This window comes from Betta splendens, chromosome 7 (genome assembly GCF_900634795.4).
Source record: "Betta splendens chromosome 7, fBetSpl5.4, whole genome shotgun sequence".
In the NCBI taxonomy this organism is placed as follows: domain Eukaryota; kingdom Metazoa; phylum Chordata; class Actinopteri; order Anabantiformes; family Osphronemidae; genus Betta; species Betta splendens.
Genome location: NC_040887.2, coordinates 1,601,423 through 1,615,666, shown reverse-complemented (window position 1 = coordinate 1,615,666; position 14,244 = coordinate 1,601,423). Strand labels below are relative to the sequence as shown.

General features: G+C 52.0%; 2 protein-coding genes across 3 annotated transcripts; one reads left to right on the top strand and one right to left on the bottom strand.

Annotated features, from left to right (window-relative positions):
* The first annotated feature begins 34 nt into the window (after nt 1–34).
* Nucleotides 35–6,089, top strand: LOC114858352 (ninjurin-1-like). Of its 2 annotated transcripts, XM_029155512.3 has the most exons (3): nt 35–162; nt 2,977–3,193; nt 4,997–6,089. In XM_029155512.3, the coding sequence occupies exons 1-3, from the start codon at nt 142–144 to the stop codon at nt 5,137–5,139; spliced, it is 381 nt and encodes a 126-aa protein (XP_029011345.2). In that variant the 5' UTR covers nt 35–141; the 3' UTR covers nt 5,140–6,089. The 2 variants fall into 2 exon arrangements, with proteins under 2 accessions (XP_029011345.2, XP_055366474.1); XM_055510499.1 differs by lacking the exon at nt 4,997–6,089 and having other exon boundaries at nt 2,977–3,787.
* Nucleotides 6,090–8,592: 2,503 nt separating this feature from the next.
* LOC114858336 (sushi domain-containing protein 3) lies at nt 8,593–11,896 on the bottom strand. Its single transcript, XM_029155485.3, has 5 exons — nt 11,107–11,896; nt 10,171–10,365; nt 9,539–9,686; nt 9,328–9,468; nt 8,593–9,240 (listed from the first exon to the last, which is right to left on the bottom strand). The coding sequence occupies exons 1-5, from the start codon at nt 11,162–11,164 to the stop codon at nt 8,949–8,951; spliced, it is 834 nt and encodes a 277-aa protein (XP_029011318.1). The 5' UTR covers nt 11,165–11,896; the 3' UTR covers nt 8,593–8,948.
* Nucleotides 11,897–14,244: the final 2,348 nt, after the last annotated feature.

Sequence of the window (14,244 nt, the reverse complement as noted above, 5' to 3'; positions counted from 1 at the left end):
CTCACTTCACGGCACAGTTTGCTGAAACATTAATAGAGGCGCACGTGCTCGGTCCGGTCGCTTTAACGGCCGCAGGCCTCGTCCGTTCTTCCTGCGGTTCAGTCTCCAGGGCTGCGGCTGCGGCGGCGCAGGAAGACGACGATGAGCATCAGAGAGGCAGAGGTGAGATGATGGAACAGGCGTGTGAGACTAGACTACACGCTTTATAACACGTTCAAGGAATGTACAGTAGCAGTGATGCAACGGTCCTTTGTTAAATAGGATTAAACACAAGTCTAATGAGCAGAGAGAAACCCAACAGGTGCCTCTTGACTGGAAAATCAGCCGATGGAGCGGTTCTTGTGCTCAAAGCGGCTCCTTCACTCTCTAAAGCTGCATGTGAATGTGCAGCGATCTCCTTAACGTCTCCAGACGTCGGATCCACGTGTGGTGAGAACACAAACAGGGCCATTTATGCGACAGACTGTTTGTCCACAGAAATGGATGGATCCAGGAACGCGTCCGAGGCCGCGTGCGCTGCAGGTCAGATGACTGTCGACCCCCTGCGGTGACGCGCTGTTGGCACCGGAGTGACCTTATAAATAATGGACCACACACTTGTTTCCAGTTCACTGGCCAAGTCGCACACACACTTTTACTCTGACGTAATGTCCAACGTCGGCCTTTATTGTGTTTTATGTGGCAATTGAAGTTGCCATTTGACAAGTAATTGCAGCGGCGCTTTTATAGGGAGGCTAAATAGGCTGCGCTGCCTCCACAGCTCCATTTGGTTTCCCATCGATGTGTAGGTGCATGTTTCAGGCAGGAGGAGGAAACGAGGCCTGAGACGTCCGCTCTGAAGCCATGAAATGAGCCGCTGGTCTGTCTCCCACCAGTGCGTCGCTCAGGATGGGATCACTGGTGCTTGTTTGCGGACACCGTGTGCGTCACACTGAAATCTAAGACCAGGGAGCTTCTGTGTCACGTTCGCGCTTCCTTCATCAGCTGCAGCTACAAACGTTCGGTTCCCAGCGAGGCGCGGCTCAATCGGGGCTGCGCTCTGTAACGGCCGTGTTTGCTTTGCTCGGCCCCAGGCCGTAAAACTAAGGGCCCTACAGAGAATGGTGGAAATTAGATTTACACTTGGGTCGATCCTCATCTGGAGACGGTCCAGGGTCTGAGGTGAGTGAGAGCGAGGCTGCTGATAGGACATGATGGATGGAAGGAGAGAAGTGCTGATGTGGAGGAAGTGAAAGGAAGGAAACACACACCCATGCATTTACAGATGCTCCTTCATTTGCTTTTTCATCATGCTGCTGAACAGCAGCCAGTTCAATCAGCTAAATAATACATGCAGGTCTCACCATTTCTTGAGTGGTGTTTTGCGTTACAGCTGCATGTGAGGCACAAAGCTTATCGGTACAAAGCTGTTGTCGTGGTGCGTTCCCTCAGCAGCTGACATGCAGGTATTCAGGCGGTGGGAAAACGGGGGATGTTTAGGATTAGGTGCACGAGGTGACTGAGTTCGTCTCTGCAGCTTGGAGCTCAGCCAAAGCTTTTGTTAGCCTTTGAATACACAGTAAAACAGTTTTATGGTTCAATTAGTCTAAAGTTCGGGTTCGGTCTGAAGCTGCAGCTTTTCCAGTGGAAGCAGGAGCCTGTTGCACAGTGAAGTGTGAAGCGTTATCCTCTCATCGGTGACTGAGCTTAGTCTCGGCCTCCAGGATGGAGCTCGCCTGCCTCCGTCTGTAAACCCAGCATGGATGGGGCCAGTTCACCTCCCACTGTGGATCCTCTCACCAGTAACTGTTACAGTGGGTCTAAAAGATCCATCCTGTCAACCAGTCTACCTAAAAATCTGACTGGACACGTCTCATTTGCGTTGCGCTCACGCATTTTATTTATTTTCTGAAAATAGTCTATAAAGGCAGGATGTGTTTGATTCTAATGAATAACCTTCATGTGTAATATTAGTGGTGCTTGGTTTGAATCTACAGAAGGACAAACTCTGATATTACATTAAATCCTATTTCACTGAGCCAGTGGGGGTTAATTAACCCAGTGTTCTGTCATGGGCTCCACTCCCTCATCACGTCCTCCGCCTGCGCTCGCTTCCGCTGTGTCAGAATAAGGTCAAACAGGGACTGGAGCCTGAACAGCTGATCAATGGGAACGCTTCCTTTAGATTCTCCAATACTTCCTCTGCTCTGTGTCTGAACGCTGGCGTCCTCTGCAGTCTGCGCTCTCTGATCCACACGGTAGAATAGGTTGTTCTCCCTCACGAGCGCCCCGTTACACACCGTGACCTACATTCCCCGACTGGAGTTTCCTCTTTCTCCTGGGCTGTGAACACTCGGCCGTTTGACGCGCAGACGGCAGGACTACTGCTGATCACCCTGCTCTGGTCAGTGTGGCACGTTCACTGCCTCTGCTGCAGTTTCTGTGTGTTTCTGGACGTTCTGACTGCGTTTCCAGGCTCTGAGCAGCATTATGTCACCGCGCCCGTTGACTGGGAGATGAAGAGCTGCCTCTGAAAGGCCTTTGTTAGGCTTCGGGGGAAGAATGGCCGGTCCTGACGCAGCGCGACAGCGTGTCATTTGTGGCAAATCACAGTCACGAGGGCAGCGCACTTCACCGCGCCGCTTTTCCTGGAGCATGATGGGAAACACGCCACAGGTCGGCAGGCGGCGAGTGGAGCGCATGCCAACGAGGCTGAGGAGGTTTCAAAAATGAAAACCCGATTTTGTTCCTCGTGTTGTTGTTATCGCTGAATCACAGACTGTCTCACCAACGCTTCTGCGTTTAATGACGGTTGGTCGGCCACGTTTTAATGGTCTGATGCTGGTGTGGCTGCTTCTGCTAATGTGTTTCATCTCTGTAGCAGTAATTGGGACAGAACCATAATCAGATCCTCGCCCTCGGTGCACAGGAAGCAGAGCTCATCAGCGCGGCTCTGCCTGCAGGACTTTGGCTTTATTTGGCTCCTTGTGTCCCCAGGCCCGTGCAGACGCCCCGCTGGACATCAACCACTACTCCATGAAGAAGAGCGCGGCTGAGAGCATGCTGGACGTGGCGCTCCTCATGGCCAGCGCGTCCCAGCTGAAGGCCGTGCTGGAGCAGGGCCCCGCCTCCCCCCTCTACGCCCCCGTCATCGCCCTGATCAGCATCTCCCTCTGTCTGCAGGTCACAGTTGGGATCCTGCTCATCTTCATCGGTGAGAGAGCGAGCACATCTCCATCATCATCCACAGGCACCTCTGTCCCCACAGCCCCCTTCATCAAAGTCAGGTTCACTGACCGAACAAACATAGCCGTTACCATGGTTACCGCGCCTGACACTGGGTCAGAGTTCATCTGGTTTTAGCACAGTTGTCAGCACTGTTGGGAATCAGGGAGTGTCCGTGTGTCACTGGTCTGTGTCTCACAGCTAATATTAAAGAGCCTGTTGTCACACGTCTGAGGCCGTTTGCTTGAAATAGAGGAATTGTTTCGATAACACTGCAGTTGTGTCAGACTGAACAACAGGTCGGTGAACTGTAGCCGGGTCACACTGACTCCATCCGCAGGAGGAGTGAGTAATGAATGAACGTGTGTCAGCGTCCTCCCACAGCACCAGAAACAGCACCAAGCAGCACATCTGCCTCCTCTGTTTGTGTCATCAGTTACTAATCAAACATTTGGGACACACCCTTACGAATTCCTCAAACCATTATAAATCATAGTAACTAATAATTGTTTGTTCTGCTCTGTAAATGAGTGTCTTGTTGCTCTTCTTTCGTTGCCTTTGAACCTTGTCCCCCTTTTGCTCCCATGGATCCAGGTTTGTCTAATGGAGGCAGTTAGCTTCCCCACCCCCAGCGCTGTGCGGGCCTATCGGGCCCATTGGGCCCATCAGGCCCATCAGGTCCATCAGATCCATCGGGCCCATCAGGCCCATCAGGCCCATCAGGTCCATCAGATCCATCGGGCCCATCAGGTCCATCAGATCCATCAGGCCCATCAGGTCCATCAGATCCATCGGGCCCATCAGGTCCATCAGATCCATCAGGCCCATCAGGCCCATTGGCCCATTGGGTCCATTGGGTCCATCAGGTCCATCAGATCCATCAGGTCCATCAGATCCATCAGGTCCATCAGATCCATCAGGTCCATAAGGCCCACTGGCCAATCGGGCCCACCAGGCCTACCGGACCCCGCTGAGCCGGGGACCGGCCATAACGCCGTGACCTTTGCTAATCTCCCACAAATAAACAAACACGCCTGCAGAGTCACGGCAGCTTCTGTTTCACACCCAGTCACACCTTGATTTACAAGAACAGAACACAAATACAACCTTCAGCTGATTCACTCATTCCTGTATCTTAACATTTGAATCATTTGTCTTTTGTTTTTGAAGCTACTTTTAAAGTAGCATTTTCATAACCATTATTAAACTGTTTTCTATTCCACCAGAACATTTTCCTCCTCCTTTCATCCAGGTCAGTACTTACTGCTGCTAATAAACAGAAGTCTATACACAGACCCAGTTTTTCCTGAAGCCCAGCTTTTAAATGTCTTCCAGATGAATTAAAGAGCTCTCTAAAAACACAGAAGTGCCATGTTGAAGGGGGATATTAACAACCTGGCAACACAAACGTGCACCTATATTATTTATCAACCGGCAGTAGAACCAATAATTACAGCTCCGTGTTTTACTAACGTGGTGATAAAAACGTTTGTGCTTCACTGACGGAATGAAGCGTTTTCGTCCAACACATCTGTGGTTCCATTGGGAAGAGTGGAAAGCTGAGTCATATGACTCCTGTATCCTCACATGCCCTTGTCACACTCACATATTGATACACTGCTTTTTAGCCAAACGCTCGCACACGTGAACCTTCTCTAAACTCAGAATGAAGTATGGATTTATGGCTGATGCTAAATCTCTGGGTCTTTGGGACTTGGCCTCAGGCCCAGAGTTAAGTAGTTTGATTTGATTTTGTGTTTTGAAAAAGCCCATTTTCTGTTTTTTTCTGCAGTTCGATGGAACCTCAACGATGAACAAAAGCACTGGAGGCTGAACGCTGTGGAGAATGTGGCCACGGGCCTGGTTTTCATCATCGTGGTGGTCAGCGTCCTCATAACGGCCTTTGGAGTCCACGGGTCGAACCACAGCCACTGAGCACCCGCTGCGTGTGTGTGTGTGTGTGTGTGTGTGTGTGTGTGTGTGCGTGCGTGCGTGCGTGCGTGCGTGCGTGCGTGCGTGCGTGCGTGTTCTCACTGCATCCGTGGAGTCAGCAGCTTCTGGTCCTGACCCCCCCCTGACCCACAAACACACTGCCCTCTGGGCCCACGCAGAATCTTCCACCACAAAACCGTTTGTCTAGAACTCATTGTCTGTGGAGAGAGAAACCGCTGCAGCCACAACTGTCTGGTGCGTAAACAACACAGCATCTGTTGCTGGTGGACAAACAGGGACGTGAATGAGCGACACGTGATCTCGTCTGACGCTCAGGACCGCGACACTCACTGCCGTCGCTTCACGTGAGGCCTCGTGCTTCTGCAGGTCCACGCGGCTCTGACCCGGGTCCGGCCTCACCGGGACCCAGACAGCGGTCTTCCACCACAAGCGTCGCGCCTAACGCTCAATTACAACAGTGTTTGCTTGTGCCCGGACTCCACGGACTCGTGTCTGTGGCTTCTTCGGCACCAGCAGCTGGTGAGTCAGTGTCGACACAGCGCAGACCCCAGCAGAACCGCTTGTTAGGACGGACGCCTTAATTAGACCTTGTTTCAGCTTGTCACTGAAACCCCAATTACAGTCCAAGCAAATCCTGCTTTATTCACTTCACAGGCTGAAGATGAGGATGACAGCGGCCTGTTTCACTCCATTACCTGCTAAATGGCTGAACATAATCAGGATGTTCACGCTCATATGTGGAATTCCTTTAATGCGATTGTGACCAAAGCTCTTTTATAGACGAGCCAACGTCACAGTCTCATCCTTTTCCTCCTCCACAACTATCGCTGGTAACCGTGGAAACAGAGACGGGAGCCAGATTGATGACACACAGCTCCTCTCTGGGCAGATCTGTAAAGTGATAAACATAATAAATGTCTGTTGTTCCCAAACCTCTGGCTCGTGACCTGCTGGACGATGAGGATGGTGACACTCAGTGACTGTGTGAACGGCGACTATTAAAAGCTCCCTCGTGGGAACGTGGCTGCCATTATTGGAACTGTCCAATCAGCCCGGTGACACTTCCTCCCCACCCTCACGGCTCTCTGACTCCACCCACTCATCCGTGTGGGTGGAGACAGAAAGGTTCTGCTCAGCGCTGTAGAGCCCCTCAAACCTGCGGCCAGAGCTCAACGGTTCATTCCGTACCACCATTAAGTGGCCATTTACTCCAGGCTCGTTATTATCAGCTGGTAGCGTTTTATTGAGCGTCCAGCCTGCACACGTCTGTCTTCAACAGCAAGTAGAAAGCATTTAACGTAGCATTTAATTAAACGGACTTGACTCATTCAATCAATCTGATTGTCATTATTAATGAATGAAGGCCGTCTGCTCCCAGCTGCCTGTTACCGAGGACGCAGCGCCCTCTAGTGCCTTGACAAGTGAACGTCCTAATCCAGCAGCAGACACGACAATATCACCAGTCTGTTGCAGAAAAGCTTGATTTGAACTAAACCCTTTAGTGTCACGCGTCGTCCTGACTCTGTCACTGGAGGCAGTGAGGCCACGTTCCTGCACCACAGCAGCATATGTGGCTCTGCAGTAGGGAGGCAGACGTCCTTTCAGCTGCTTGTGTGGGAGACGAACGCGCCCTGAACTGAGCCGTCAGCCGACATGATCATCATGTGCACAGACTCACCTCTGGAATAGTGCAGCGTCGCACTGATGCCTGCAATAAAACACACAGCTCAGGAAGAAAAGTGGTAGCAGAAAGATAGAGGCAGAAACAGCTCCTGAGCCACGGCTCATGACTGATGATGAGCTGACAGCGGGTCTGCTTCACTACAATGAGCCCTTTCCCAGTAAATGTGCTGGACAGAAGCTGAGCTTGAAGCACTGCACAGTGTGTGGATGAAGGCTCCGCCTTCTGAGGTCAGAGGTCAGAGTTCAGCAGACAACTGCATGCGTCCAGGAACGGAACCAGAGCGCTTCACTCAGCGTCTCAGGTTGAAGGCTTGTTTGGCTCATTGCTCACTTTGTTCACTAAAAGTCCACTATTCTCATTACACAGGTATGTTGTCGAAGCAGCGCCTACCGCTGCCGTTGAGCACGTGTCTCTGGGTTCGTCCTCGGACTCTGCCCGTTCTGCAACAGAGGGTCGAAGCGGTTCGTGGCTGAATGTGTGTGCAACGTCACGTCCAGCGCTCGGACGGAACTCGCTCTGGCTGCGTTCTGCTCCGTTAAAGCAGGATGAGCCTCCGTGAGGCCGCACAGCAGGAGGCCGACGATTGGACGCGCTGGTTCAGGGAGAGGCTCCGCCCGCTGACGCTGGAGGTAACGCTCATTCAGCGTGTCGCTGCAGCAGAACCTCGGTAGAACTCGTGACACGCCCCAGCGCCTTCTCCGTGCACGTGCACGTGCACGAGCCGCTCCGCTCACCGCGCCTGGGTGGGAACGCCCGCGTCCTGAACTGCACGCAGACACGTGGCTGAACCGTGCACGCACCGGGACGCGCTGTGACAGTGATGACGACGGGGCGCGACCCTGTGGGCTCCGCGTCGCTGAGGATGTGGCGTGGATCCTGTTCAGCTGCAGCAGCAGTCTGTCCACCAGCTCCGTGTCCATCCTGACGTGAGCACAGGAAGTGGGCGTCTGTGTGCAGCTGCTCGTGGTCAGACGTCCACCAACGTCTAATGAGTAGTGATCAGGAAAACACGCACGGAGCCTGTACGTGTTAGGAGTTCATGTCCAGTCTCTGTGAGCTGGTTTTGGCCTCAGGCCTGATCTGAAAATGAACGACTACAGGTTTATTCTCCAGCTGAATACAGAGAATACAGTGAATTCCTGAAATTGAGGTTTCTACATTATGTGAGTGTATAATAATAACTATTATTAAAAGGCAGATTGTTGCAGCTAACCCACACAACTAACCACTAGTCACACATTCACAACAATGATCAGAAACAGCTTCAATGATTTATACAGCTTCATTCATTACAATGATTTAAACTGGAGGATGTGGTTGAAACAAGCAGGTTTATCACACGTCAACGCAGGAAATGTCATCGTGTCTATTAATAACACAAAGCAGCCTTCGAGTTATTTCAGTCCGTTACGTTTGTGATACGTGACGTTAACGTTTGCTGGTAATAATAAACGGCTTTGGCAAAGTCCCCGGTGAGTTTTACGCAGCGGATCCAGACTCGTCCGTTCGGTTCTGGAAGCGTTTACTCCACAGTAAAACAGAAACACGAGAGCGAACTCCGTAAGCTTCATTCACAAACCTATCATGCTGTGAAAGCAGCCTCAGGACCGGAACCACGACCGCGGGCTCCCCGGGGACCTCCTGCCTCACGACTCGCCGTTCCGCGGTGCCCGGTGCCACGTGACTGGCCCGGTTCTTCACATTAGTGAGGAGCTACAGGCGCCAACCACAGTAATAACATGTAGAGACTCTTTAGCAGCAGATCTGATTTATTCGCATTTCTTAAAGACGCATATTTACACACGCTGTCCAGCTGGTTTAGCTGCTTTTAAATAGTTGTGAATTTTGCCCCACAAACACATCAGACATTGAGATTCACTTAATCATCTGCTTTAACTCAATTAGCTCTAATGAAGTCCATCAACCGTCCAGTGTTTTAATGGCAGCGCTCTGAAGCTGCAATGGCTGCGGCCGCCCAGCAGGGGGCAGTGCGTCACCACGGTTCACACAAGGCACTGAGGCCTCATCCTGCATCCTGTACAAGATGAACGCAGCAGGGGTCCAGTTAATGGTTGCCACTGATAAAGGAGACGCTGGAAGCGTGTTCTCACACTGATATAATCCGTATGGAAAACTCTTTGACAGGGTTCATCGCGTTGGACTCGTCGGTGGGTGGCGGGTTCTGCTGTGACCAGCGCCTCTGCTGCTCTCCATGAAGCAGGTCAGGTCCCATTAAGGACGTCTGGCAGGAGAATAAAGGTCCTGGGTATGAAAGTGGAGCGGGGCGTGCAGGTTCTGGGTTTCTGGGTAACAGGGGCAGGCCGTAGTCTGGACCGGGCAGAGCAGCAGGTGAGGAGCAGCCATGTGTGAAGTGAGGCCCTGCAGCGTCTCCCTGACATCTGGACAGGAAAGACAGAGGGTGTTGCTTAGTTCTGGTGTCGGCCCGTCTTCAGGGGCACCAGTAGGGAACGCAGCCGCGGTCTCACCTGCAGCCGTGCGCTCCTTCACACGCGGCCGGCGCCATCTTCTCCCGGGTGTTGTTGTTGTTGTTCCTGCCTTTGTGACTGTAGTGGGACCCGATCTCCCCGCGGTGCTGGACCTGCTCCTCACACGTCAAGTCTGACTCCCTGAAACAGCGGTTCAGTTCGTGAGGCGTCACACACACACGATGCTCTGCTCAGTTCTCCTCTCACTCACCTCTGCTGCTTCTTCCTCTCGTCCTCTCTTATGCAGTCGAGCAAACAGCATGTGATGAAGGCGACGGACATGATGAAGATGACGCCTAAGCTGACAATGGACGCTAACACGGCCACACGGAAGCCGTAGTCCTCAATGAGAGACAGAGCTGGAGAGAGAGAGAGAGCGAGCGGGCGAGCGATGAGATTGATTGGCTTCATTACTGTGTGATTCACAGCGTGTTGGACAGGTCCATTCATCATCAGTGAAGTCTTTGTTCCTCACCTGCGTCAGACACGCGGCTCTTTGCAGATATGCTCCGCTCAGATATACAGTTCCACACGTTTTCATTGTGTTTGCAGCATATCGTGAGAAGCCAGTAAAACATAAATGCCATGTCTTTCAGTTTCACTTCGCACATGGCTGATTGTCAAACAGAACCAAACTCATCAAACTCTCACTTTTTCCACTGACTCACAAAAAGAACCATTCATTGTGCACCTGCATGAAATCCTCCCTTCATCTCAGTGTCAGCATTAATAGACCTCCTCCTCAAGCAACTCAAACCTATGTTAATTATTATCTGTTCCAGCACATAATAATTCACTGTATTAGACGCAGTAGAATGAATGGGCTCCAGCTCGCGTACTCACGTTTGCAGTAGGTCTCTCCCACCCAGTGGGTGCTGTTCACGGCCAGCACACACTTCAGCTCGCCGCCCACCAGCTTGTGTTTGTCCGGACACTGCAGGGAGAGCACGGTGCCCACGTCGGTGCCGTTGCCCTGGATGATCCTCTGGGTTCCCAGCGCCGGCAGCGGCCGGGGAGCACACTGGGCCTGGGTCCGAGCTGCAGCACAAGCATCAGGGCTCAGTTCTACAGGGTGTATAATGCATGCGCTTCAAAAGATGACAAAGAGGATGAAGCAGAGCCGGAAACGCTGCACAGCACAAAACACTGGATCCCTGAGTTCTAAGCGTCTCTGTCAGGAAATGCGATCACGGTGAGAAACACGCACGTCTGGAGACGCGCCGAACCACGGGCCAGGTCTCAGTGACAACTGGACAACGCGAAAAGTCTGGTCCAAAGAGAAAGATGAAAGAAGTGGGGACTTCAAGGCTCAAATACATGAGCGTCTGCAGCCGTGCGTCGGACTCTGCACCACGCGCTGTGGAGTCGCACCGGCAGCGCGTTGCTCTCAGACGGGAGCGTTGCGACCTTTAGGAGCTTCTGACCTCATGCAACGCGCGGCGCCTCCTCCCTCTTCACTTCCTATTTCTTCTGTCTGTCTTTCAACTGAACCCTCACATCTGTCACAACAGTTATACGCAACTTCCCCACATCAACGCGAATAATGCAATTCACGTATTCTCAGAAACTGAGGAAGAAGCCTAGAATTATAGCGATAAAGTTAATCTTACAGCAGAAACTGACAGTGGGATGTTACACAAATGATACACACACGTTAGTGAACACCGCTGCACAACCTTCACGCTCTCCTCTTGTAAAATGCACATTGATTAAAGGTTCCGTGTCCCCGTCCTCTCACCGCTGGACTCCGTTCATTTTCTATGTGAATCCCATTCATACCTGATCTGTCCCTCGGCTTCGGTGAAGCGTCTGCCATCGGAGCCGTAGCCGCCGGCATCCTGGCCGCTGCGTGGCTGTGCGTCAAGGAGTGGAGCGTCCGCGCCCTCAGCGCGTCTCTCTCCGTCGGATTACGCTCGCCTGTCACTTCCCAGCGAGCGGCTCGTCCACTGAGTCCTCCCACCCCCAACGCGACGCCGCGCGGCTCCAGCGCCTGTTCGGGCCGCGCGCTCCGGCTCCGGTCACTTTGGCGCAGGCGGATGAGCGGCGCAAAACACACGGTGACGGTGGAGACGCGTGCGTCTCCTGTCGCTTCAAGCCGGATTCAGAGCCGTGAGCGGGACAGTGGCCCGTGATCAGCTCAGCAGCTCGGCTGCGGCGGGAGGATGTGGTGCCAGCCTTCAGTTTCAACCATGTGACTTCAGGCAGAGTTCAAACTGTGCAGAGCACATCCGTGACGCCCTCTGCTCAGGAGCCCGATAACACACAGCAGTTATTATATCAGGAGGCAGTATCACCAAATGACTCCAAAGCGCTGGAGCAGGAAACAAAGGGCAACAAACGAGAGAAAACGCTGTTTTATTGTTCATTTGACCTGAGAGACGCAGGAAGCTGCTGGTCAGCGCTGCTGCAGAGGCTGTGCCTGAGGAGCCACTCCATCACCGCTGATTAGCTGGAGCAGGGGCAGGTCGGACCGGGCGCACGTGGCTGTGGGTCCGTGGTTCGCTGTGAACGTGAGGTCAACGATGCAATTAGGGCTCATTCTCCTCCGGCAGTGACTCGATACAGTATGTAAATAAACCCCACTTTGAGTTGCCATGGAAACGCCTGCAGAACCAGACCTCAGATATTAGTTAGTTAGTTAGTTAGTTAGTTAGTTAGTTAGTTAGTTAGTTAGTTAGAAGGAAACGTCTCATTCATTAGGACTGGACTCAACTACTAAGAGATGCACATGATTCACTACCAACCCAGAAATGACACACTCTGGATTTTGTTGTTGACCTCCATTTGTAACAAATGCTTTGTTGAAATCAACACCTTTTTACTGAGTGAGAAGCAGAAGAGGAAACGGCGGCGAGTAAGAAGAGCGAGACCTTGGGAGGAAGTGGAGTTGACCAAGTCCTTGCCACAGTGACTGTGACGTACACACTTGTAGATGTGTTAGAGATGAAAGCATGAAGATGGTGGAGCAACATCACTGTGGAGCCTTGAGGAGACGTCAGGTCTACGAAGTCTTTGCTATAAATAGAATCTGGATCCAAAACCTCATTTTAAGTGTGTGAGCAGCACACGCCACGTGTAGCAGGCTGTTAAAGCCCGGGACCACTCCTGCAGCAGCGTAGTCACAGCAGGAGCCTCAGAGGAACCAGAGGCAGCAGCAGATGGAGGTGCAAACGCTCTCAGGACAAAACAAACGCTCTTAAATAAACGCTCTCAGACCAACGCTGTGATGGTCGAGTCTTCGTTTGTTACAGATCTCTCTAATTTGAGTCATGGGGGAAGGTTTCTCTGTAGGACTTCGTGGGACCTCTGACTTAGATGAAGCTCAGACTCAGACGAGCCTCAGCGACAGGAAGCAGCTGCAGCCACTTCCTGTGCAGGAAGTGTCTGCTCCACTGAACACGCAGCGTGAAGCGTGGCTGCTGCTCCTGAGTCGTAGTGTGTAAACACCAACAGAAGCAGGTCTGAGCAGCCTGAAGCTCCGTAGCTCCTGGTGGTTCAGTTCACGCCGTCACTGGACTGTAACAAACTGCTGTTTGGTTTTGGAGCCTTTCAGAAAGCAAAGCAGAAGCTGAAGGCCATTCATCAGCAGGTGGAGCTTTAGCATCTTAGCATCACTTCACGCTCGGTCTGAGGACGCTTCCTGCTCCTTTGCACTGGGTGAAACTTAAGACCTGAACGTTAGTGTCAGGGTGAAGGACGAACCCCTGTTCAGCAGACAGATGTTATGTTCACTCTGAAAAGAGAGAGAGAGAGAGAGAGAGAGACAGACAGACAGAGGGGGGCAGGTGGTAATTTGTTCCCCACTTCCTCCAAATAGACAGTTCAGTGAGTTTGTGTTCAGAGGTTTGACATCACAAAATGCAAATGTTTCTGGGTCTCACACACACACACACACACACACACACACACACACACACACACACACACACACACACACACACACACACAGCTGGTAAGAGGCTTATGCTGCAGTGGCATATGACGGCTTTCCCATTAAAACCATTCTCTTCAGCTGCTTTGGCCTCGGTGCCACTGAACAAATGTCTTCATCTGAAAGTGGAAACTGTGCTTTGCGTCGTCGTCACCTTCATCTGTTCCCCATTAATCTTTGGCAACGGGCTCAGTCAGTGGATCCATTAGCGCTAATCAAAGCGCCTGGTGCCTTTGGGCCTGTGCTGGTCACTTCACAATGTGACCACTCCGTCAGCAGCTCCCGCTTCACGCTGCGTTTGGGCGCTTCTCCTCCACAGATGATGGAACTGCTGATGGAACCCGTCCTGCAGCTTCTGCTCCTCAGCGCGTGGAGCCTGAAGGCCGCAGTCAGCGCTTTGCTCCACGGCTCAGGCCTCAGCCTCCCAATCCATCACCCTGAATAAAGGAGTTATGGCTCCCACCACTTATCAATAACTGTCCTCTGTCCTGCTTCAATGCCACTGATGAAGACGAGCGAGGGAGGAACGAAGTCACATGTTAGAAACGCGCCTCATTCTTCTCTCCTCCAGCTCCGGTTGGAGCACGTCTCCCTCAGCGTGAAGAGGGTGAATGTCAGTGATCCTGCTGAGTTAACTGTGTGTAAGTGAGAACTGACTACATCCTGACTACTTCATGAAATGATACAGCAGCATTTACAGCTGCAGTGGTTTCTGTCACTGCGTCCGTCACTGACGCAGAGAACACAGGGAAATTCTGCAGAACATCAGACACAGTGTGGTTAATACAGGAAGAGCAAGGGTGTGAAACAAACTATTACTATGGTGAGTGTTAATGTGCACAACAACAGTTGATCCTCTGGTGTGTGTGCGTGTGTGTGTGTGTGTGTGTGTGTGTGTGTGGAAAACGAGTGCAGCCTGAACCTGTGCACATTAACTACGAAGGCGTCAGCACCATGAAAGGTTGAATAGAACTGGACACGAGGCG

Excerpts from the sequence above, each read along its gene's own strand:
- LOC114858352 (XM_055510499.1), top strand. The coding sequence starts at position 142 with ATGAGCATCAGAGAGGCAGAG. Across the intron at positions 163-2,976 it reads TGAGCATCAGAGAGGCAGAG|GCCCGTGCAGACGCCCCGCT; the intron begins GTGAGATGATGG and ends TTGTGTCCCCAG.
- LOC114858336 (XM_029155485.3), bottom strand. The coding sequence starts at position 11,164 with ATGCCGGCGGCTACGGCTCCGATGGCAGACGCTTCACCGAAGCCGAGG. Across the intron at positions 9,687-10,170 it reads GGGAGAGACCTACTGCAAAC|CTCTGTCTCTCATTGAGGAC; the intron begins GTGAGTACGCGA and ends CTCTCTCTCCAG. Across the intron at positions 9,469-9,538 it reads GAGAGGAAGAAGCAGCAGAG|GGAGTCAGACTTGACGTGTG; the intron begins GTGAGTGAGAGG and ends CCGCTGTTTCAG.